General features: G+C 34.7%; 1 protein-coding gene across 2 annotated transcripts in view; it reads left to right on the top strand.

Moving 5' to 3' along the window:
• Positions 1–26,492, top strand: part of DLG2 (discs large MAGUK scaffold protein 2) — a 657,893-nt gene that overhangs the window by 17,053 nt on the left and 614,348 nt on the right. Inside the window, exon 1 of one of the 2 annotated variants that reach the window (XM_006926670.1) lies at positions 20,536–20,665. The exons of the other annotated variant lie outside the window; for it this stretch is intronic. Within the exon in view, the coding sequence (XP_006926732.1) occupies positions 20,561–20,665 (105 nt within the window). The 5' untranslated portion in view covers positions 20,536–20,560. Of the gene's footprint in view, positions 1–20,535; positions 20,666–26,492 lie in introns of those variants that run through there. 2 annotated transcript variants of the gene reach the window in all.

Below are 26,492 nucleotides of genomic sequence, written 5' to 3'. Positions count from 1 at the left end.
AGCTCACCCTTGGTGTTTTATATTTCCTAAAGGCAGGTAAACTATGTGGAACATTTCTTAAAAGTGTATGATGATGAAATCCCTTTCTCATGGATATTCACCAATATCTCATGAAACACAGTTTGCCAAATACTAGTTTACAAGGTGAAACTTGATTCCCAACAGGCCAAAGTTGTCTTTAATTTGGCCCCAACCTGAATTTCCAACCCCATCTTTAGCCATTCCTATTGTATTCTGGTCACACCTAATCACTCACTGTTCCGCTGATTTCCTGAACCCACCACATAGTCTCTTGCCAAGTCTTTTTTTTTGTCTTCCTCTCTATATAATGACTCTAATTGTTTCTGTGTTTGATAAAATCATATCTACATCATTCAAGGATCATCTCAAATCTTATCTTCTGTAAGCTTTCCTTTCTCTGTGCTCCCACAGAATGTTGTACATATACCTACTTTTCAGTTAACATTGTAGTTTCTTACATGTCTGCTTCATCCACCATGTTGGAACTTTTGAGAGAACACAAACCATGCCTTATTTATTTCTGTATCTTTTGTGCAAGGATAGGGCCTGACATTTTATAAATTATTGAAAGAATAGTATCTTTAAAAATTTCTAGGGAGAGAATAATGTTGTGTTAGGCAAGGCAAGCTGAAGAGGTTCTTATTTAGAAAATATTGTGATTAGGTCCCTAGATCCCACATTTTGTGTCTTTAAAAGACCAGGTAACCTTTCTGATAAGTACAGCTGCTTGAGGAGTGCTGGGGACATCTGGAGGGAATTGGGACCATGAAACTGACTCAGACCGGATAAAATATACATTACATCAAATTATGTAAGAATCATTTATTTCAGTATAAAGTATAATTGTAAGATGAGTTGAAACACTCATGTACATAAAATTTATTTGTTTATTCATTCACAAGGATTTATTGATCATCTATTGTATGCCAAACTTAGTTCTAGAAAATTGAGAATTTGGCAATAAATAAAATAGACACGATTTGAAGCTTATATTCTAGTTAAGAAATACATAAAATTAACAAGTAAATAAATAAGATTACTTCAGATGGTGATATACTATTAAAAAATAAACTGGGGCAATGTGATTTGGAGTAGTTTGGTAGAAGGGGGTTACTTTGGATATGACAGTAAAGTAAGGAAAGGCCCAAAGACGAAGCAATTGAGTTGATATTTGAAAGATAAAAGATGAAAAGGGGAAACTTTATGACAATTTTTAGGTAATGTCTCATAAAATAATAGCATGTTCAAGGGTAGGAACATGTTTAAATGTGTTTCTGTAACAGAAGGAAGCTTGTGTGGTGGAGAGTAGGGGTTGTGGGGAAGGGCAGGAATGGAGGTTGGAGAGTTAGGTAAGGCCAGGTCATGTAGACTTTGGAGACCATGAGAATGAGTCTGAATTTTAGTCAAAGCTCAGCAAGAAACCATTGGATTTTTTGAAAAATAAGGAAACAACATCATTTAATGTCCATAGTGAGAATGAGCTGTGGGGAGACAAAAATATAAGGAGAAAAACTAGTTAGAATGCTATATAAGGACTGATAATGATGGCTGGACCCAGGGAGCAGCAATAGTGATAGAGATTCACTTGTATGGATTTAAGTTGTATTTTGGATATAAAGCAAAAAGATAGGTTAAACCGTGTAAGTTTATCTGAGGCAGAATGTGATGAAATGAGGCAGATATGAAAAACCGAAGAAGTCTAGGGTAACTTCCAGGTACTAGATTTCTCTTCTCAGAGTCAAAACATCTTCAGAATTTGTTAATTATTTGAACTCAAATGTTCAGACTTCTTCCCACCTAGTAAGTTCCTAGATTGGTAGAAAAAGCTTGCCTCTCTGACTTTCCTTTTCCTTTGGTATTATTCTTGACTCCTAACATTCTCCTAAACTTCCAATTAAACCATTTTTATTTAGAGAGAAGAATATATTTATCAGTCCTGCTAGCTGAGTGTTCTTTCATTCCTTTAAGTTTACCTTGCACGGCTGAGTTTTGATCTCATAAGGATAATCATAATTTATCTCATTTTTAACTTGGAAATTGGGAGAGTATCTTAACGAAGCTTCCAAATGCTGACCACAGGGCAGTTGACTGTGGCCCACCAAATATCTGATGTTGACCTTCCCCTTCCTTTTCAGCTCTGGCCTTGACTCCTCCCTTTAAAACTTTAATGGAAAGGGTGCTTGTAATATCTCATTTAAATACATTGGACAGTGAGTATTTTTTATATTGGAAAGTCTCTAGATAAAGAGAATTTGGGTGAGATGATAAGAAGGAAATAAAGTAATCATCTGACCCTACTGAAAACTATTTTAATTTTTTAGAGCATGTGGTTCAAGCAGATGGTCTCTCTCTCTCTTCTTCTTTTTATTCTTTTTTTTTAAATTTTTCAGTCGAACTATGAAATTATGAGAACATCCCTGGAACACTATTTATTAGGTTTATTAGAAATTGCCCCAAATATGATGGTATAGGAAATTGAGACTATTTAAAATGGAATCCTGGCTCACTTTTTCCAATTAAGCTTTAAATAACAAAATGGTACCACAGACACGTGTTCGTTGTTCATTCTGAATCTTTTAAAAGTTGATACTGATTATTTTGCCGATTAAATTCCAAGATTTTTGGAAAACAAACATATTTTTCTAAGATTTATTCCTCCTTTAATCTTTTGTTTGATTTCAAGGCAGTAATGAGTAAGTTGTATTTTGGGGAATAAACTTCAGCCATTGGAAAGAGCTATTTCCTTTGTACGTTCCAGATCAATTGACTAAATTGATACAGAAATTTATAAATCATATTCTGTAGTATCTGAAAGTGTCCCTTATCATGAGATGCCTTTAGCCAACATGGCAGAAGTTCGGCATACTGCCCATTCCCGCATCACTAAAATTACTGTATTGTAGACTGTATTATAGCATCGGCCTTGGGAGAGTACATGAATTGTCTAAACAGTTTCTTGTTTCAGATCAGTCTATATCTGTATATTGCAAAGACAATGGTTTAAATTCATACCTCAGCAAAAATCAGTATCAGGTATATCAGTGATCTGTTTCTCCCAATTTGGACTCATGCTTGAATTTCACAACCCAAAGGAGAGTTAGTGAGTGTACTGCAGTGAGAAAATACAAAACTGGAAATTAGGAAACCTGGGTTCTAGTAGCTAGACTACTCTTAACACTTTGAATCACCCTAGCCAAGTCTCAGAATCTTAGTGTCTTCGTATCAACTGCAGGAAGTTAAACTAGTTGAATGAAAAACATGATTGATACATTTCACTGTGATAACTCTGATTGATTCATGATGGTTGTATGGATCATAGTGCTAAGAAAGATGCCAAAAATGCAGTTAAAATTAACATGGTAATCTATGAATGAGAAAAAAAAAATGGCAGGCTAGATCTCTAGTGTTTTTTTTTAATAGGCCTGATGTCAGGTGCTTTATGTGAAAAACATACTTATAATAAATTATAATAATAACCACTATTTCTGAAGTATTTCTTATATAGCAGTATCTTAATTTAATGTTAAAAATCACAAAAAGTGAGTCAACACATCTACGTTTTATGGATGAGCAAAAAGACTTTTAGAAGCAAAGTAATTTACCTTAGTTCACACCACTAACAAGGACAAGATTCATGGTTGGAACTCAGGTCTGACTGCATTGCGTTCTACTAGTTCATATGTAAGCCTGCATTTGTTGATGTTGACTTGATTTATGAGAGGGTGATAAGCATGAAGTTGTAAGAAAACTAAACTTATTTGGGTGACTACATAGCTCAAAAAATAATGATTATAAATGAGACTTTTGCAAATGTAATAGGCTTGGGAATGAAGTAGAAAAAATATAGTTTTAAAATAATTAAGCTCTTCTGGAAGTTCTATTATTTTTTTTTTCTTTTTCTGAAGTCTTCATCATTTTGTTATGAGAGTAAATGTATCAAAAACTGGAATGTAGCAAAAAATTCTTTTGACATTTGAAAGACAATTGAAGTATACCCCCACTCTCAAGCTCAGGGTCTAGTGTGCCTCCCGCAGTTCTATCTAAGGGACAAATCTATCACTTACCTAACACAATAGATAACACTTAATAAATCCTTAATAAATAGTTGCTGAATGAAGAAATATAGTATTGCATCCCCAAGTCTCATCTGTTATTCTACAATAGAGAGCAAGAGCTGTTCTTCAAAAAGCTAACTAAATTTACTCTTTTGACTTATGCATAATAACTTTAAGATAAACCCATGTTACTCAGTAAATTAAAAACAGAGTGCTTATTTAGCAAGATGAACCTAGATCAGAGTATGGAGGGTTAGGCGGGCAGCTGTGATTTCCAGTCCTGCACTCTATCTATTAGAACTTGCCTCCAGGGTTACATCATTAGATGAGTCATATAATACATTATCTTCCCTGAATCTTTTATGCCCTGGTCTGTTATACAGGTGCTATTGCATGCATATTTTGTTTCTGGTGGTGATAGTTTTGATGCAGGAAGGGAGGGAGAAAATAGTGTTAGACAGAAGGCTTGATACCCTTATTTTTCTGCTGAACATCTTGCTGTTGCATGGTTGGTAAAATTTGGCTTGTCTTAGAGAAAAATTAGGTGTGATTATTTGTGATGAGTTCTAGATTATCCACGTAATCTTCTCTTCATTTGAGCAACAGCTGAACTTAAGTGTATCCCTCTTATTGGAACTCTCATTATATGCAGCTTCCCTCCACCCTGGGCCTTTATGATATTTTAAAATTGAGTTTTTAAAGTAAGATATGTTGGCCTTTTGTCTAATACTTCTTGGATTCTAAGGAGATTTAGAGATCAATAGTGAATCAATGACTAAATCGACTCAAAAGATCTTACCTGCACTATTGGAACAGTCTTTGCCTCCAATGCACCACATAATCCATCTGGCCTTTTGCCTCCAATGCACCACATAATCCATCCACCTCAAGCTGCCAGAATTCTTCCAGTACTCCTCCTCTCATGAAATGCCATGTCATTCTCTTGCTTAAAATCCTTCGATGGCTCCATACTGCTTATGGGATACAGTATAATTCCTTAGAGCAACAGAGAAGCCCCTATAACCCATTCACCAACCAAATACAAACCTTAAAACCAGTTTCTTCTCCTTTCCCCTTCCTAACCATGTTACTCTTCTGGGGGTTCCTGTTGTGTAGGCTCACCTGGCTACTCACTTCCTGTTCTCCCTCCAAATCCTGGAAGAGGGAAGGCATTGTTTCAGGTATCTCAAACAAGGAGGTTAAAAAATATCCACAGCCAATCGCTAGAAAAATGAACTTTGCTGTCCAGTAGTGTCTCCCATTTCAGTTCATAGCATTATGAATGCACTATGCACTCTTGTTTCTAAACTTTCACTCTCTATCAAATTTGAAGAGGCTCAATAAGTAGTCCTTTTATTTATCTTCAGATTAAAACAAGATAAGGTAAAGGTGTTAGATTCTGATAGATATTTTTTTAAAGTTGCATTTAGTACTGATAAAAGCTAGATTGGAGATAATGGCAACAGCAGCCACTCAAACAGGTTTACCAATCTCCTCTGAACTCGATTTACTCTCCACCCCAGTTTGGGCTGCAGAGGCACAGACTGCCTTGCTAAGCATATAGTATAGTGGAAGGAGAATGCAAGGCTAATGCAGGGTGCCTGTCTCCCAAGAGGAAAGAGTAAGCTGAGCATGCCCTGTTTCTTTTTCCAAACTTACCCAGCATAAAACTTCCTGCTTCTTCTGGGGATGAGAAAAGAGACCCAGGGTATTACACTAGAGAAGTCTCTTCACTGAAAATCATAGGAGTGAAGAATAACCTACCTCACTGTAATTCTAAGTCCTGGATATCCTTTACTCAGAACCGTGTCTTTCTGAGAAATTTCGGCCATCCAAACATCCAGCCTCAATGATGTATCATTTCATCTGTAGTTTTTCTTGTTCTACTTATTCCCCACCCTCCCCTGTACTCCCAGCCAATTTAATCATATTGTTTCTCAATGCACTCCATATTCATTCCATCATAATATATGATGTCAGTTTAGTGAAATGATTAGCTAAGCTGTGAAATCCTCAAGGGGAGGAGTAATATTATGCTCCACCAATACCTAAGAATGAATTTAGAACCTTGTAGGCATTTAATAAATAGAGAAGATATTTTCCAAAATACTTAAGTAAAAGGAAATTAAGTGAAGGTAACTTCAGTGACTGCCTACTAGGTGCTAAGAACTGGGATAGAAATGTATCCCTATTAACCCACCTAGCCTGTACAACAACCCAGAGAGAATGAAGGTATTACTCCTATTTTACAGATGAAGAGGTAGGCTCAAAGAAGAATTTTGCCTAAATATCTGTGGGCTAATTAATATTCAAACCCAGTTGGCCTATTGTTCTTAGATGAACGCTTGTTACCTCCCTGATCTTTGCATCACCTGTAGACTGGCATTGTTTTTAAGAATATAAATCAAACAGATATAAATGTCATTACACAAGGGGGAAAAACTCACACTCAAGTGTTTTTTAGCCTTGTTTAATAAGCTTTTTCATAGATAAAGAGGAGTATGAATTTAGAGGTTAGCATTTATATTAATATTGACTTTTTAATGTTTTCAATGAGAGGACCATATGTCTCATAGCATTTAGAATATATAATGTAAATTATACCACATATGAATGAATAGCCCAGGAATTAGACTGTAAGTTATCGGTCAGTCAAGAGACTTAATTTTATGATTTGTGCATTGCTCATTCAGTCTAATTTGGCAGTGTTCTTTCTTTTATTCCTGACCTTATTCATTTTGTATTGTCTTGACCATAACTTTTCACCTTCTATCTGATTGGATTTATTTCTTTAATGTGGTATATCTGATTTCACATGGCTGAATTCTAATCATTTTTGATCAGTTGTGTGATAAAATCTACCATATCTTCAAAATCCTCAGAGGAAATTAGAAGGAATTACATGATTTCTCTGAATCTTTTACTGAGCTGCTTAATAACAATTTTTTTTTAAACGAAGCAATATTAACTGACATGTATTGGATGCTGTGTGCCAGGTTTCCTGCTAAGTGTGCATTTTTTCTAGAAATCTTCACATGAACTATGTGGATTAGTCACTTGTCTTCCCCATTTTTAGAAAAGACAACAAAATTTCAGAGAGCGTTTAAGCAACTTACCCATGGCAACACTGAGAAAGTGGAGTGTTAGAATTCAAACCTTTGCTGACTCACTCTCAAACCTTGCATTTTTACCACCGTGCTACCAAAAGAATAATTCCCACTTTCTGGAAGCTGAGCATTGTCTTTTGAGAGAAACAAAATTGAATTTAATTCCGTTTCTACAAATAACATGCTTTGAGACCCTCGATAGGTCACTCAGTGTCTCTACCACTTCCTTTACTTGCCTGTTCAGTGAGCACAATGCCTATATCATGGGGTTACTTTATTAAAAGACTTCGTACATAAGGAGCTTAGTATTTATTGTACCTGGTACTTGGTGGATGTTCAATAAATGTTAAATCCCCCTTTCCTTTTCTCATACAGAAAAATAATCACCCCTTATGTTTCCAAAGCTTTTCTACATTTTTTATTTGAGCCCCCAAGATCCCTGTGATGACAGGAATTATATTTCCTGTTTTACAATAGAGAAAATAAAGGCTCAGAAAAGTCAAAAGGCTTAGTTTTAGTCATGCGTATCCTGTAAGGAACAGAACAAGGACCTCACATTTCTCACTTTTTCATTACCCAATGTTTGCTTCTCAGAAAAAGTGAAGGAAAGGAGAAAGCAGAGGATGCCAATGAAATCTAAAAAGTCCCTCTATGAAAAAATTATTTAAAAAACATATATTTGCTCAGTAGTTTTTATTTTTTTCCTTCCCTTCCCCAATAGCAAAAATGTAAGAACTCTGTCAGAAAAGAAGAGTAGAATCCTTTAGGAAGACTGTTCCTTAGCTCAGTGAAGGTTCTGATCTGAGTGACATCTATTTTTATTTGCTTATTTCAGAGGTGCAGATACTCAGCCTTATAGGAAAACTAATCTGCAATAGGTTAGAAGCTGTACTGAGTATTATGAGAATGAGTAGATTTAGTTGTTGAGAGTGACCTTGCTGGTCCTTGTTAATGAAAAGCAAGAAGCTCTGTTATAAAATGAATGGCTATATTTTGGATCTGATTACCATTTCCTGTTGGCTCTCCAGGAAAGGGCACCTTGAAAGAGACTTACTTTCTTTGATCACCACACAGTCCCTTAATATACTTAAAACAGAGTCCAGAAGTAGAAACAGTTGATGCAACCCACTCATAATCCTGCAGTTTGCATTTATGCTCTCAGAATCATTCCCCTCCCCTGCTCACCATCAAGGTAAGGTAAACAGATGTAAATGAATTTTCTCCCATATTTGTCAAGGATCCTCTCCTTCCTTCTCTTCTAGGCTCCAGGAAGTTGGAGGATGACATTAAAAAGTTGTTTGTGATTCTGGATCTTGGCGTAAAGCCTCACTTATTTAGAAGAATAACTTACTCCTAGCTCTCTTCCTGGACTAGAAAGTTTACACTTACTCATGGTAAGAGGGTGAGCCGCATCACCTTCCCCTACAGGCTGGAATGCAGAGGCCTTCTAAACTTTCTCCTTCCTTAGAGCATTAATAATATTAATGATAATGATAATAATATTGATGATAGCCAACATTTATTTATTATTATTTATTTTAATACTCTTTTATGTTCTAAGAAATGTTAAGTATAAATAATTCATTCAATTCTTGCAATAATCCTAATAGATTGATAACATTATTATTAATTGTTATTAGTCACAATTTACAAGGGAGGAAACTGAGACTTGCTGATGTTAACTAATTTTTTTCCAAATTCACACAGTAAATAATTAATGTAGCAGACATTCAGACCTATTCATCTTCCCCCAGCAAGATTTTTTTTATTAATTGCTTTTGTTTCACTGCCTACAAGCTTTATTAGAATCAAGGGTTTTCTCACTTCCCTTTTCATGCTATTTTTATTTTAATCCAAACTCCATTCCTTTGCTTTTTTCATCTGGTAATTGCCTCTTGCCTACCCTAATACTCCAGGCTCACCTCTTATTGGCTCTCACCTAAGTCCAGTCATCTTATCACATAAGTTGGAAACGTAAAGTCATTATTAATGCTGCCCTCACCCTCTCCTTTCCTGAGAAATAGACAGATGTGTGTGTGTGTGTGTGTGAGAGAGAGAGAGAGAGAGAGAGAGAGAGAGAGAGAGAGAGAGAGAGAGAGAGAGAGAGAGAGAGAGAGAAGGGAAAGAGAAAGGGAGAGACAGAAAAAGAGAAAGAAGGAAAGAAAGGAAATAACATAGCCTGCATTTCAAGCACACACAAATTCATATGCAAACACTGACTAAAACATGTAGTTGCTACCCAGTGGAGATGTGTCGATTAGAGGAAGGAAAAGGGAAGGCAAACTCCCAGGGAATTTTACTTTAGGGCCATTTTGGTATTTTAAACAGTGAAGACATGAATTAAATCTGTGAAAATTGTATAACAGAGAAAAAAATATTCCTAAGAAGAGCAATACTTTAGCGTTGGCCCTGATAGTATCTAACTTTATAATCATAGGCACATTCTAATCAGTCTGAGTATCAATTTCTTGTCTGTAAAATGGGCACAACCATTCCAGCCTCATAAGATTGTTGTAAAAATCAAATCTGATACTTGTAGAATGATAAAAATGCAGTGGAGATCAGATTCTTGAAGTGCTTATAAAGTAGTGAGATTATAAATATCTGACATATGGATAGAGCTTAGTGTTACACAGAAATAGATATATGTATATATAAGGAAGAAAGATAATAGCTAACAATTATTTGTTGTCACTTATTTTTGCTAGCCACATGTAATGACTCATTTAATCCTCACAACAACTGTATGACATAAATATCATTATCAAACCCAGGAAACTGAGGATTAGATTATAGAGTAACATGATCAAGGTCATACAGTTAAAAAGCAGTTTAGCTAGGATTCCAGCCCAGGGCATCTGACTCTAAATCTTGTACTCTTAATTATCCTCACTGCCTCTGCATGGAGATGGGAAAGCATACGCATTGCTTGCAGAGGAGAAGGTACTTTAGCCTCTAAATCTTTGCTGCCAGTAAGAAGATTTTATCATCACAAAGGCCGCCAACACTGCTCCTCTCTGTGGCTGCTAGGCACCTCTGTGTCTGGTTTACCTCTTAACACTCTAACCTGCTTATTGGCCATGAAGGTACTTAAACCATTCAAATATGTTTGTTTGGAAAAAAAAATAAATAAATAACTGCTGTATAGCTCTTGTGTTTCAAAACCTTGAAAAACATGAGTGTATTAGATATGTTGAAACTGCCATTTAAAAGAATTTCTATTTCCAGTTGAGAGTATGGCTTGGGTCATACTCAGGCAGCGTGGAAATAAAAGATAATTTTAATTGGGTGTCCTTAGAAGTCCTTTTATGTTCTAGTTAACAATTCTGCAATGCCTTCATTAAGATCAGATTATCTTAGCATGTCATATGATGATTTTTCTCTGAGCTGTTTATTGTACTGGATCGCGAGGCTACGAGTATCAGGAAAGCATATTCACTCAGGAGAGTTATTGATTGTTTTTTTCCCTCTTCAATTCCTGTTACAGTATAGGAAGCCTTAACCACCTCCCTCCTATATTTAATATACTGTGAGTTTTCAAAAACATCATAGTGGAGCATCATCAGAAGCCACTGTGAGACCCTGAGCATTTCAGACCTTGAAATAGAGCTAGGTGTGTATTACTGTTGCATAGACTGTGAAGAAAAAATTCAATAAGAAATTTGGGAGGGAAGGAGTTAAGATAATCTGAGAAGGTTAAAAAATGGTAATGGTGGTAAAATTATATATGCTGATAAGAAGAACTGGGGATAAAACCTAAGTTCAATTCCTATACATTTATACTGTTAATGATAGTGTGATTGTGTGCCTATCAGTGTATTTGTCACCTCTGTTTAAAAACGGGAGTGCTAATTCTGACTGTACACACTCCTTATGGTTTTTGCAATAATCAAATTCATTCATTTATTCAACAAATGTCCATTGAACACCTATCTTATGCTACACATTATGTATGTACCAGATACAATGATAAACAAAAGAACTCTATCCATAATGGTGTAGTCCAATGGGAAGTTCAACAATAATTTAAAAGTCACAAAAAAGAGGTTTATAACCTAGGTTCTATGAAAAGCTATGACAGGATGTCCTGATCAAGGTCTAGTGATTCTCAACTGGATTTGGTTTTGTTTCCCCTAGGTTCATTTGGCAATGTCTGGAGACTTATTTCATTGTCACAGTTGGAAGAAGGGAGTACTTCTAGCATCAATTAAGTAGAGAACGGGGATGGTGCTAAGCCTCCAACAAAGCACAGTGGAACTGAGATTTGTAGGATAAGTAGGAGAGAATTATGGGAAAGAGGCAGGAGAAGATTTAAGGCAGAATAACTAGCATTTACATACAAACCTACATGCAAACAAGCTTTATCATATCCTAAATACTAGGAGCAGGCCTGTGATATTGGGACAGAGAGTGTGGAGAGATGACACAAGATGACACCAGAGACAGACAGAGTTAGATCAAGCCAGGCCCAGAGGGTCATGGGAAAGAGGATGCTGAGGCTTCCTGAGACAAAGGCATATGGCTTGAGCAACTAAGTGGAAAGAGCTGGGGATTACTGAATAAGGGAATGAAAAAGCAGATTTGAGGGGAAGGAAAGAGGATAAGAACTCAGATTTTGAAGGTGATTAGTCTGAGATATCTGTGAGATACCTGAGTGGAGATGACCAGCAGGCAATAGGATATCCAGTTCAGGAGAAAAATCTGAGTCAAGAATATAAATAAAAGAGACATTGATATAGTTAAGATTTAAATGAGGGAACACAGAAACAGTGAAAAGTAAAAGAGAAGAAAATTCCTAGTTGCGAAAGTGTGTTGTCAACTAAAATGTGCTTGACAAATATAAGGAATTCCTGTTATTATCAACGTCAGTACAATACTTTTTGCATCCATCCATTTATTTTAAAAACATTTGCTGTCTCTCATTATATGCTATACAATGTGCTAGGGCCTGTGGATAAACAGGATGAAAAAGAATGACACCTTGATTCTTCAAGAAGAATCAAGGAAGAAAATGGGGGAGTGATATATTAAATTCTTAATACTGTCCTAAAAATGAGTTCATGTAATATTGTTTCTGTCAGGGGATTCATAGGAGAAGGACTGAGGGCTTTGAAGGGGAAGAAGGTAAGGAAGACAGACTTGATCTGTCTCACAGTTTTCTCCAGGTTAGAGCCAGCCTTAACACTGGCCCAAGGTTTCACCTGCTGTGATACCGTGTTCAGTAGGATGTGTTTAAACAAGACCTGGTGTCTTGCCAGCTTCAGCCAACGTCTCTGGGGTAACTTGCTTTCTCTCTCTTATAGTACTGGATTTAGGATTGCAAAGATTGCAGTGTATGGAATAGGATTCTACTACAATGACTTTAATCACATGTAAAGTATGACTGACTGACTGTATAGCACAATCCTCTCTTGTGTGAATTTTGCTATGCCATAGGTCATTTCAGGCCAATGGAACACTACTGTATACAATAAAAGTTCATTCACTCTTTTACCTAGGTACGGTTATGTGAGTCTTGTCCAATGGGAAAAAAAAAAGTGTCATTCTTAAATAGAAGAAAATGGGTCAGATGTGAGTTTTTGATAAGAAACTTGGCCATATTCACCATAGATCTTTGGAAATGCAGAATAACCTGGTTACTATACTAACATATGCTTTTGAAGTTTTAATAAGCTTTTATCTATTTTAGGCACCATTAATAACAACAATATTAAACAAACACTGAAAGTATATGATATTCTAAACACTGTGCTGGTGCTGACTGCACATTTGCATCTCTTCCCGAAGCTACAGTTTAGTGGGGGAGATCAGAAATAAAAAGAAAATAAATAAAAATATATTTCAAATTGAAATGGGAACTGAAAAAAAACCAAACAGGATTTAGGGAGAAAGTACATTAGACCAGAGTATGGTGGTAATCAGGAAAGGTGAATATTTACTGATTACTGGTCAAATCTATGTTGGCCCAAGAGCTTATGAATTTATCTTAGATCTTATTTATTGCTTACTTTAATATTTAATTCTTAAATATTAAATATTAAAAAAGTAAATTGGGACAGAATAATTCCATAAAAACTAATAATAGCACTGACTGTGTGTCAGTGTCTGCTGTAATGTTTTATAAATATTAACTCATTTAATCCTGAACAATTTTATGAGAGAAGTACTGTTATTATCTCCATTTTACAGACAAGAAACTGAAGGAAAGAGAAACTAAGAAACTTGTCTAAGGTCACATGATTAATAAGTAACGTTATCCTCTGTAGACCTGTTTGTCTGTAAATTGGGAGTAATGCTTTCATGGGGGTGAGAAGAGTGTTGCATAGGAAAATAGTTTTTAAGGAGTAAAAGGGTGGATTTCCATCCTTATAATTTTAATGCCAATTATAATGTCAATGTTACAATGATGCAGGTTCTGAACTTAAATGTGATGGGAAGCCAGGAATTTTAAGATGGAGGACCCTTCCCTCAAGAGAGTTTACTGTCATACTAGACAGAGATTGCCATAATATATGACATAATAGAGAACTTGAAATTATATAGGATATTTTTGCTAAATTTAAGGCCATGCCTGTAAGTGTTGTCTTTGAGAGGAAAATAGAATTGCTGAGGATTAAAATATATTCATAGATCATTGAATTATAGCTCCGAAAGACATATGAGATGATTTAGTCTAACGTTTTCATTTTATAGATGAGTAATTGAATCTTGTCAAAGCAAATGACTGCACCAAGATCTTACAGCTAAGTAGAGACAGAATCATACGAGTAAGGCCCTGGATATGAAATTCTAGCCCTTCCCTCTGGTTGCATTCATTCATATCCCTTGCTTCTTTTCCTGCTAGAAAGTCAGTGCTATATAATCCTCTCTCCACCCAAGGGAGTTGGATCAAACTAAGATTATAACATTAAATGAAGACAGAGCTTGCCACTCTGGATAAAACCCAGGAGAGTGAGACTTGCTGATGGTTTTTCTAAGAACTTTTTAAGAAATTGTTAAAAGCTTCTAATGAGGTCTAATTGATATTCAATGAGCTGCACATTTTTTAGATGTACAACGTGATAAATTTTGACATATGAAACCATCCATTCAAGATAATGAACATATCCATTGCCCTCAAAAGTTTCCTCATGCCCCTTTATAGTCCCTCCTTCCAACTCCCTCCACTCAGCCTTCTTACTTCCCTATTCCTAGATTCTTCTTTATGTTACTATAGATTTGTTTACAATTTTTAGAATTGTCTATAAATGGGATCTTACAGTATATACTCTTCCTGTCTTCTTTCATTCACAAATTGTTAAATCTGCTCACCTGTTGATGGTGAGCAGATTTAAATAAAGCTACTGTGCATATTGTGTGTAACTCTTTGAATGGACATCTGCTTTTATTTGTCTTGAGTAAACACCTGAGTAGAATGGTTAAATCATATTGTAGGTACATGTTTACCTTTTGAAGAAACCACTGAATTGTTTTAAAAGAAGTTGTGCCATCAGGAATGTATGGCACAACTTCCACTTTCCATCTTCCACTTTCTTATTAATCTTTAGTGTAGTCAGTCTTTTTCAATATTAGCTATTTGAATAGATGTGTAGTGGTATCACGTGATTTTTTTTCATTTCTCTAATAAATCACAATGTTGGTCATCTTTTCACATGCTTATTTAATACATGTATATTTTCATTGGTGAAGTGTCATCAAATGTTTGCTCTTTGCTACTTGGATTGTTTGTTTTCTTATTACTGAGTTTGAGAGTTCTTTATATATTTTAGACACAAATTCTTCAATAAATACATGGTTTGAAGTTTTGCTTCCATTCTGTGGCTTGAGTCTTCCTTCCCTTAACAACATCTTTCTCACTCCCATGAAGGTATTATTCTCAAAGGTATTATTCTGTTTTTCAAAGAACAGAAAATTTTAAGTTTAATAATGTCTAGTTTATCATTCAATTGTTGTTTTGTTCTTTGATGTACAGTTTGTTCTTTTATGGTTGTGCTTTTCTTGTATCTAATCTAAGTTCACAAAGATTTTCTTCTATGTTTTGTTTTAGAAGTTTTATATTTAGGTGTATGATCTATTTTGATTTAATATGTAGTCAGAAATGCACATCAAAAATTGTTATTTTGTATACGGATATCCAATTGTTTCAACATCATTTGTTGAAAAGATTACCTTTTCTCCATTGGTTTGTCCTCGCACTTTTGTTAAAATCGGTCATCTATCATTGTAAGTTGATTTCTGGAGTCTCTGTTTTATACCATTGATCTATTTATCTGTCTTTACAGCACCACACTGTTTTGATTATCTTCACTTTATAATAAGTGTAGAAAATGGTATTTTTCTCCATTTTTTTTTCAAAGTTTAATTTTGGCTATTCTATATTTGTTAAGTATGTATATGTGATTTTAGAATCATCTTGTCATTTTTTCTAAAACAAACAAACAAACAAACAAATAACCTTTCTGGATTTTGATTGAGATTGCATTGCATTCAATCTATAAAGCAATTTTCAGAGCATGACATCTTAACAGTGAGTCATCTTACTCAGAAACATGGTATGTCTCTCCACTTACATGTCTTTAATTTCTCTCAGGAGAAGTTTGCAATGTAGATGGCAGAAACATGGTATGTCTCTCCACTTACATGTCTTTAATTTCTCTCAGGAGAAGTAGATTTCACATGTTTTATAAAGTTTATCCCTAAGTATTTAATATTTTTATCTTATTGTATATGGTATGATTTTTATTTCAAATTCCAGTTACCTATTGCTATTATAGAGAAATACGAGAAATTTGTATATTGATTTTGTATCCTACAACATTGCTAAACTCATTTATAAATTCTAAAGTTTGCTTTAGATTCCATGAGATTTTTTACATTTATGTCAAATGTAAAAAAGACACTTTTATTTCTTCCTTTATAATATTTACTTACTTACTTATTTGTTTATGACTTGTTGCACTATCTAGTATATCTCAGAAAATGTTAACTAGAAGTGATGAGAAGGTACATCCTATTTTTGCCCTGAGAGAGTTTCTTTTTTCTTTCAACTAGAAATGAATATTCGATTTTATAAAGTGTTCTTTCTGTGTCGTTTGTGTTGATCATAAGGTAGGCCAGTTTTTTGGGTTTTTTTTTATAATTAATATAATGTATTGTCATTTTAAAATGTTAAATTTACTTGGTCTCGATTCATTTTCTTTTTTATATTGTTGGATTTAATTTGCTAAGATTTTGTTTAGAATTTTTGAACATACATTCATGAAGTCATATAGGCTTTTACTTTCCTTCTAATATCTTCACCTGTTTTGGTACCAGGGTAATGCTGATCTTAAAAAACAAGTTGGAAAGTATTCCTTTCTCTTCAGTTCTCTGGGAGAGTGTGTATAGACTTATTACTATTTCTTACTTAAATGTTTGATAGAATTCATCATTGAAGCCATCAGGCCTGGAGTTTATTGATGGTAGATTTTTACTTATAAATTCAATATATTTAATAGATATATGGTATGATTTATTTTTCTTGAGTGAGCTTTGGCAGCTTATATCTCTCAAGGAATCCATCTATTTCATCTAAGTTATCAAATTTATTAGAATAAAGTTGTTTATAAGATTTTCTTATTAGCCCTTTTATGGATATAGGGTCTATAGTGATGTTACCTTTTTTATTCCTGATTTTGATAATTTATTTTATCTTTTTTTGGTCTTGCTTAAGAGTTATTAATTTTATTGATAATCTCAAAGAACTAGCTGCGAGTTTTATTGACTTCTTCTATTTCCTATAAACTATAATTATGGATTTTTTCTATTTTTCCTCGTTGATTTGGTCTCTCCAGAAAACCAACTCTATCTCAATTCAGCAAGTCCACTGGGTTCCAACTGGATCCTCCCTCCCTGCAATGTGGCCTGGACCTTTAAGATTTTAAATGTAGCAATAATAGGGATTTATCTAATTTGTTTCTTGTCTCAGAGTTCACTGTTCTTTGTTGTTTGATGTACATTCTTGAAATTCATTGTTTCATATATTTCATTTAGTTTTTTGTTTGTTTCAGATATGTGTATATCCATGCCCTGTTACTTCATTTATACTTGAAGTAAAATTGTTAGAAAGTTATATTTAAACCAATCACCAGCAGAAAGTATTTAAATGCGAACCTGTCTGGGCATGGAAATACCACCACACAAAAAGTACATTTAGACATTCTGAGGCCTATAATCTAATTTAGAGCATAGCAGTATATTTAGATATGATAGATATATGGCCTAGTACTGAGTGTTTAACAACAACAACAAAAAAAATTGGTAACCATTACATATCAGGGATTGTACTAACAGGAACAAAATATGTACACTGTACCCTGTGGGCAGGGGAAAATGCATTTTGAATGGTAGTTGGAAAGAAACAGAGGATTGAAAATATATTTATCTTTGTATTTTCTGTTTCTAGCACTGTGCTTAGTACATAGCAGAGCTCAATAAATGTTTCTTAAACTGAGCCAAAATGAACTAAGTCAAGTATTTGATCAGATGAGATTCATGGTGAACCCCACTTGAATGTTAAGGTAATAGATTTTAGAACTTAGAAAAGTGATTGGGTGAGAATGCAAAACATGTTACATGTGCTTAATAAAAAACAAAATAATTAACTAATTAATATAACCTAAATGATTGAGCTACCCAAAGCCTCCAAAAATATATCAAATATTCCTGTTTTAAAGAGTGGGGATAAATACATGGAATTTACCATTTCATGAGGTTTAAGAAGAGTTTCATTGAATTTATGCACATCGATGCTCTAAGAATTGGTTAAAGCTAAAATTGGTTAGCATTAGGAATAAGAAGATACTGAGTTTTTATTCAAGAATAATCTTGACTCCAGTATAAATCTGAGTATTATGCATTCTTGGTGTCATGTTCCTTCCAAACCAACTAGTAATGACCTCTACTTTCCCACTCTGTGCTTTTGTCTACCTTTCCTTTCTCAAGAATGTCCCTTACCTAGCTCTTCATATTTAAATTTTACTCTAACTTTAAGCTCTAGCCAAGTGATAAGTCTTTCATGAGGCTGCCTTAATTTTTCAAAGGTGTATTTTTATTAATCATTTGGTAAAGAATTTATACTACCTCTTTTGTGTCACTTACATTTTTTAACTTCTCTTTTTGTTATTCATGCCTAATGCACCATCCCTTCAATTGGACCTTAAACTCTTTAAAGACAAAATCAACATCTGATATGTTCATCTGCCCATAGAACTATCAAAAAATATAGCACATGAAAGATGCTTGATAGGTTTGTTGGAACAATGAATAAATGAATGCATGCATGATTCCAAGGGCATTTTTTACATGCAGAGTTTCTACATGTAGAGACTGTGGATTCTCTAACATTTTTGTCCCAAGGAATAAGGAAAGGGGGATCTTGTAGGAGATGCTGCTTAAATTAAAAACTGATAGGACCCAATGAAAAAGAGCTAGAATAAGTGTAAGACATGACATGACAGAAGACCCCAGAGGTTGGGATCTAGAATAATGATGAACATTTGCTCAAGGAATTCAAAAGAATTGGCTGGAATTTTGGAGGATGACTTAGAAAACAACTTTTGGTTTTCCTCTTGTTTGCTGAGAAATACGGAACATTTACTAGTTAAAGAATATCTTCTGGAAGTTGTAGGCTGGCTGGTCGACAGCGCATGAGAAAGAAGCATGTGGCTCGGGCAGATGGGAGAGTATAAGGGCAGGAATGAGGCAGAGGAGGAACTGTGGGTGTGAGCTGAACAGAACACCATGAATGAGAAAAAGAAAAGGTTCATTGAATTGAAATTGAAAAGCAGTCTAATGGCAATAGCCTTCTGGTGTGGACTCATGAAATATTAAGGAAAAACAATCTCCTTATACATTAGCCCAGGTAGCAACTTTGAAATATAAATTCTACTTGCAATTCCTTCAACTCAAAATTCAAAAATAATTGAGACAGGAGGAAAACTTTGCTGATATCAGCCTTTGAGACTTTCACAATACAAGGTCATTAGTAGGAACTAATCTACCATCATCAGAGTACAAATGCAGAAAAACTAGGTAACCCAAATCATGCAGCTCTTCTAAAAATAATAGAGCAAAAATCCTTCATTTATGTTATCAAACTGTTTTCTGCAACTTGTACTTTGTTTTATACTCCTTGGATTTTCTAGGTCAATTAAAAGAACAATTTATTTGTTATACTGTGTATTGCCCTCAGTTTATCCCTTACCTTTAGAAAAGCTTGAATAAATAACCCCATTGTTGACTGTGTAACTAGCCCTGAGAGTATAGATTCCTTTGGAACTTCTAAGTACTCAGCACTTTATAAACTGCATTATCTTTTACGTCAGCAAACCCTCAGAGACTGTAGGTGGCTACAGGCTCTATTAAGAGCCTCACTTTACTTTGTGGGCTCCTGACTTAGGTGAAGAAACACTTAGAATATGTTGCTATGTTCTGTTAAGACTTTATTTAGTGCTTATACTAGTTTGTTGTTGTTGTTGTTGTTAAAATGTGTAAGCAATTTCTTTGGAATTAACACATTCTGATTATGTGCAGCTCACTCTCAGGTCCCAAGAATATTTAAAGGCTCAATTCTCCTGGCATTATTTATGTAAATGCTACCTAGAACAAGAAAGAAATGTGACTTTTATTCAATACATAAGACAACAGAACGGTCTTCTAATTACTCTTAAATTTTAAGATAAATCAACTGACTGCACTTTATACTCAAGAATCTTCTGGCTAGTGTTTGGAGATACGCCCAAATAAATAACTCTGTAGTTAATAGAGACAATAATATTCTATAGATGAAAAATATATCACATCTAGATCTTAAAATAAATCGAGAAGAGAGTTGAACATATTTAGTGACACTGTGAGAATGCAGGTATAGAACTGTATTTTTCACACAGCAGACAAGTGTAGATACCTGTATATGTATGTAACCTACTCCTTTCAATTTACTTTGTACAAGCTACTCAAATTCTACCTCTGTGGCCTGCCACCCAAATCTTCTGGTGGAAATATTTTTTCACATCTCTCTCCCTCCTACTTCTCTCCCCCCACACACTTATGGTATGTGCAGTTTTGCCAGACCCATGTAAAGACAGGGGAACACTGATGGGATTGCTTTTCACAAGTGTGGGAACAAAAATCCTTCCCAATGAAAACATCTGTCTCTATTAGAGTCATGCCCAGTTATCCCCCAAAAGAAATGTTCTGATTAACTTTTTTTAAAAGTCTTAAGATAGCAGTTTGTGTAGCAGATCTAATTAAGAAGTTTATGTAACAGATCTGCAGGGTTTTTTCCTTGTTCAACTGGGTTCTTTGAGCTCAGTTTGAGTGTTACTAGCTCTCACCATGCAACGGCCAAGTGCTTCCCGAGCTGAAAATTATCAGCTTTTGTGGGATACTATTGCTTCCTTAAAACAATGTGAACAAGCTATGCAACATGCATTCATTCCGGTAAGAAAATTTTTAATTTTATTTTCCTAGGGATTTAAATTTTTTTCTTCTTTTTTTCCTTTTAGCTATAGATAAAGGGCATGTAGTCTATGCATTTAAAAACATTTTCTCTATAGTTTTTGTCTGCTATAAATATATGTCTGTTTTTGTTTTGCATGAAATATGAATTCTTAATATAGTCTAACATTGATCAGTGAAAAAGAGTAAACAGTGGTCCAAGTAAATTCATCCCACTAAAGTTAGTAGGTTTTAGTTGTAGCAAGTATTAAAGAAAAGGCACAAGATGTATATTACTCATATTAAAATTTGAAACAGTATTTCCTGGTTGGTTCCCCCAAGATTACTTAAAATAACTGACTATTTTGCAATGAGTTTCATAAATATGTCAAGAAGCCAAAAGTTAGTTTATACATTTTGGTTTTTTGCTTATCCAAGTAAAAGCCATCCTAAAACCTCTCTTGAAAAGTGTGATTGTTCCTTTAATAAAGTGGTCAGACACTACTTAGAGATTTGTAAAAATGGTGATAGAAGTGTGTAGATATATAAAGAGAATTAATGAGTCAGTGTTTTTATGTCTCATATTGTAGAAATATTGTTTGTGCTTATAATTATCCAACCAGAGGAACAAGGCTAGCTGTATTTGATAGGCTAAAATGAGGTAAATGGGACTTGAAAGAAGAGAATTAAGATATCTGACTTTTTAATTAGATGGATTTTAAAAGATTGAGATAATCTATTAGGAATAAAAGAATATTATTAAAAATTAATTCTTGCTACAAGTTATTTGTAATTCCTCAAGAAACATTATTTCTGACATAGAAACTCCAAAGATAGGCTTCTGTCAATAGTTGGAATAAATCTTTGGAGTTAAAGTTATTTTCAGGTGACTCAGTTAGATGCTTTTATATTTTTCTGTGTAACTTGGAATCACCTATGTTTCTAAGACTATGCTACATTTAAAGTTCTTTTCATTGAATACTATTTTCTAGCTGGATTTCTGTATACTGATCTTGATTGTTAAAGACATAAAATGTAATTTTTGTAAGAAGTTTAAAAAATGGTTATAATGTTTAAGTTATAATGATTCTACTTTGAACTGGAATCTGAACTGTATAGTTTGTTCCTCCTATCTTTAGTAAACTCTTCTTCCTTTATTTTATCAAGGAGAATATGATACTTCTTGTGAAGCTTAAGTATCTCCTCTTGCATGGAGCTTCCTCTGGCCAGGCAGAGTTATTTTCTCCCATCTCAGTTCCTTTCATGTACCTTTGATTCATCACCTAACAAATTTATTATAAATGTTTTCTTCTTTTTCTCTAATTATATGGTAACTTTTTTGAGTGAAAAAGAAAAGAAAAGTAAGTTAGAAAAAAGAACTAACATTTATTTATCTGTTCCTTATTTTCTTGTCTTAAACTCCTTGAATATAAGATGCATCTATTCCCAGGGTCTAGCACAGTGCCAGGAACCACAAAGAATGCTTGGTGAGCATGTGAGGAATGAATGAAAGCAACTAATAAGAGTCTCCAATTCTAGCATTTCCAGTTAATACATGACAGTCTTCATCACCAGCTTTGCCTGTATTGACCTCATAAAATTATTTCTATTCAATTTCATCTGGAGAAAACAATAAACTTCTACTAAGTCATTGCAATGGAGTGATGATAGGAGGAATAATGTATTAATGCAGGGATTAGACCCTGATGGAAAAAAAAATATCTTTGGATTCAATTCCCCCAGTCAATGGGCTACTCTTTCTTCTATTTTAGTGTCTGTTCCCAATTCCCCCTACTGGATACATATACAAAGACATATTCAAATTTATTCACATATGCTTCATTTTGACTTCTCTAAATCTTTTTCAGTAGATAGTAGAAATTTGCCAGTCTCTCAAATCTTCTCAATTTCTTCCAAATCTTACATTAAATGTATCATTATATCATAATTGTATGAAGTTCGATTTTAGAAAACATAATCATTATTAAAATATTACTATCAGTTGAGGATAATTCTGTTTAAATTAATTCTCAATTTTTTGTCAGAATATATATTTTAGATCTCAGAAAATGGACTCCATTTGTTTTGTATATTATGCAGTTTTTAGCCCAGTGATATGTATTTCATATATACACATATTTCTACACTCATACATATACATACATGGGTTTATGGCATTTTTGCCTAATGATATCCTTCATTATTTAGGACAATCAAATAAATTCAAAAAACAAATCCTTTACCATGCTGTATTAAGCATATTAAAAAAATGACAAACTACATTGAGTCAATCAATTGCCTCCTTAAAATAAACCTAGTTCTCTTTTAAATACTTGGAAATGAATTATGTGTAGAAGTAGGCACACATTGATGTAGCTGATCTTAGGAAAACTGACCTGAAAACTTCGCAAGTAGATAAATCTATCCTTACATCTCCTGTAAGTATAGATTCCAAACACATCATTAGAATGCAGAGACCCCTAGTTCTGGACCATCTCTCACAAACACAATAAGCTATAGATCACAAATGGTATCTCAGTGCAATTCTGTGGACTACTAATAAATTTGACTTAAAATCTCATTTATAATGAAACCTCCCCGTACAGCCTAAAATTCACCTTGGTGAAAAGAAACTTAAAGCAACTCATACCTATATAGTGCACTGCCCAAATGGTCTGCAGAAAGACTTTCAAAGTTTCAATATTTGATTTCACATTATATGTCATGCCCTATAGTGATGAGATGGAGGTCAAATCTGAAATCTCAAGTAGGTTAACCTACTTGACCAAAGAGCCTTGACTATAAAACAGCAGCTCAGAATTTCTCATATCCTTAGCATAAGTGCCAACCAACACAAAAGAAAATAAAACATTATTTCCCAAATATTTTATATTCTTAAAATACATGTTAATTTCTTTAACGAACAACTTGTACATCCTGTCTGACACATTCTGGGTTTGGTATTTGTAGAATAGAAGTGATAGTATTTATTGAACACCTATTTTATGTCATGCGCTGTTCTAAGCACTTCCTATAGGTTTTCACTCAATTTTCTCAATAACTCTCTGATGTGGGCGCTATCTGGGCACTATTATCTCCATGATAGCAAAGTCTGCAGGGGTTAAGTAACTTTCCTATGATCACATAGCTAATAATTGGAAAGGCCAGATATTGAAACCAGTTATCTGACTCTGGAGCCCATTCTCTTAATGCGGTCACTAGAATAAGAAGAAAACCACTGAAACCGAAACTGCAACAGAGCGTGATAGGATCATTAATCAAGGGGTGTAGAAACCACAGCAAGGTGGAAGTGGTCCATCTGCTTAGAATGGAGGAGAAGGAAGATCAAGGAAGACCAAAAAAGGAAAGAGAAGTCTTGAGATGATTTTAAAATAAGGGCTTATCAGGTAAAAGAGGTGAGAGAGGATGAAATAGATGCAAAGGCATGAAAGAACAATATTAATTGAGGGCTAGTTATTAACTTTCCCCAAGTCCTATCTTCCTCTTTGAGCAATAGGGAGGATGGTCAGGAACAGCAAGGTCATTCATTTAAGGTCAAGAATCCTGCAGGTCAACCAGAAAAAAAGCACTGAAAAATTCAGCACCAGACTAAGGCAATGGAGCCTTAGAAGAGAATCTCCAGTGGAGAAAGAGATGACTTTTAGACACCCGGCTTCATTAACCCCACTACATGTGGCCTGGCCCACAGATTAACACCTGTCTGTGCCTGGAATTAAGGACATATGCATAGGGAAGCAGAGAAATCTTGTGAACAAATATAAAAGATTGAAACAAATACAGAAGGAGAAAAGGAGATGAGAAACCACATGGTCCCTAAGAAAGATACTGAGAAAGATGAGCTTGACAGGAATAGCAAGAGACTGGGGGAGACAGGATTATGGCTTCCTGGGTCCTTCACAACTCTCAGCTCTGAGTTCCTGTTCATTAGATGACTAACCTATTGTGCATCCTGCTCTTTTAACCTGATAAGTTCAAATTTTGCTTAAGCTAAAGCAAGTGTCTTTCTATTCTCTGCAACCAGAGAATTTGAAGATAGAGGCTGGTTTGTGACTAGTAGTCCAGGGACAGGATCCAACTCTACAGGAAAAGGCAGGATGAGAAGGTGATCAAGTCAGCCTAGCATACAGGGCTTCAAGGTGAAGTTCCATCCTTTAAGACTTAACTCACATCCCCTTCACAAGACTTCAGTCATATCTCATAACCAGATGATACACCTCCATTGCTATTTAAACCCTGATTAAAACTCCCCGAAGAAAAAAAAAAAGAATAGGGAACCTACTTAAACACTACTTTAGTCTATACATTCTTATTTAATCATCCCAATACCAACATGAAATGGCCTCAATATTATCATCTCCATTTTAGAGGATCAGTCGGGTTAAGTACTTGTTTAAAGTCACATAGTGGTAAGACCAGGAGAGATCTCAGGCCTTCTGGCCCTGATTCCACCTGCCTTCACAACCATCTTTGCCCCTATTTCTCTTGTGATATTTCTTTGCTTTGTATCATAAGCATTTGGGGAATTTCTCTTTTGTGCACATGTCATTGCACAGCTTTTACAGGGCAAAACATGCTTCCTCTTCCTACTTTCTGCAGTTCCAAGTGCCTAAAATATCATGTTTCCTAAATAAATCTATATGGGCTGATTAATACTTAAAATGTTAAAACTTAGGTAGAAATGAGACGATAATGAGGAGTAATCTTTCTTGTCTCAAATATATCCTTGAAACTTGTCTCTTCAGTTCCAGCATCACTTCCACAGATCCAGCCTCTGGTCCCTGGATGTCAAGTTTGAAACGTTGAATGCTTAGGTCAGCTGTAAATAGGATTTGTTCAATGACGAGATTCAGTTCCAGTTCACGGTGTTCCAAGTGTGTTTTGTCCTTTCTGGATTCTAAATATTACTTGACTCATCATCCTCAATCATGTTGGATTCATTTCTCTATTTTATTCCTCTTGGCTCAGTTTGCATTTCTGTTTAGTAATATCCCAGTTTTTAGTCAATTTCCTTCTGAAGAATATGAACAAGGCTATTAATGGAATTTCTATTAGTAAAGAAATAAAGATGACACTTAATCTATAGAGATGTTCAACCTAATGGAGAAAAAAATAACTACACCAGAAGCGACGTGGATAATTCCAATAGCCTAGAACTGCTCGAACATTTGCAGATTTCTGGTAAAATGGAATAAAATTGTCACTTTAGTCTTTGAACAAAAGGCAAGAGCTCGTTATCTTTTTATCTTCCTCTCTTGTGCAATTTGTATTTTCTTTTGCTGCTGGTCTTGTGATTCCTGTGCATAGGCATCTGGAGTCCATGAAAAATTACCACCAAGTGCAGGATGCCTTCTCTTTATTTCAGTTGTGTTCATTGTAAAATGTTTGTGTTGACTCATCAAAATGGTGTATATATGTTACTATACAACAGAGTAAAGCCCATTCTCTGCCACTCCCATTTTTTTACCTCTTCTGGAAATTGCAAAAATGGGCCCAAATACATTTTTGTTACAAAATAGAAAAATGGACAGTTGTTCAGAGTTAATAGTAGCAGTCCTCCTCCAGCAAAGCAAAATTAAAATGCGCGTGCGCGCATGCACACACACACACACACACACACACACACACACACACACTCACAAACCCAAACTCTCAAAACCTTTCATGAGCTAATACTAGATATGCTGTACTTTTTAATGCTTAATTTAGATATTTTTATTTAGCAGAAAAATCTCTAAGTAGAATGGAGTTTCTAATTTTTATCTTGTGTAGAGACAAAAAAAATACACTGTACATGTTTTTACTATTCCTG

This window comes from Pteropus alecto, unplaced genomic scaffold (genome assembly GCF_000325575.1).
Source record: "Pteropus alecto unplaced genomic scaffold, ASM32557v1 scaffold7, whole genome shotgun sequence".
Classification (NCBI taxonomy): Eukaryota; Metazoa; Chordata; class Mammalia; order Chiroptera; family Pteropodidae; genus Pteropus; species Pteropus alecto.
The sequence above is the reverse complement of the archived record's forward strand: the minus strand, read 5'-3'. Positions and strand labels throughout refer to the sequence as shown.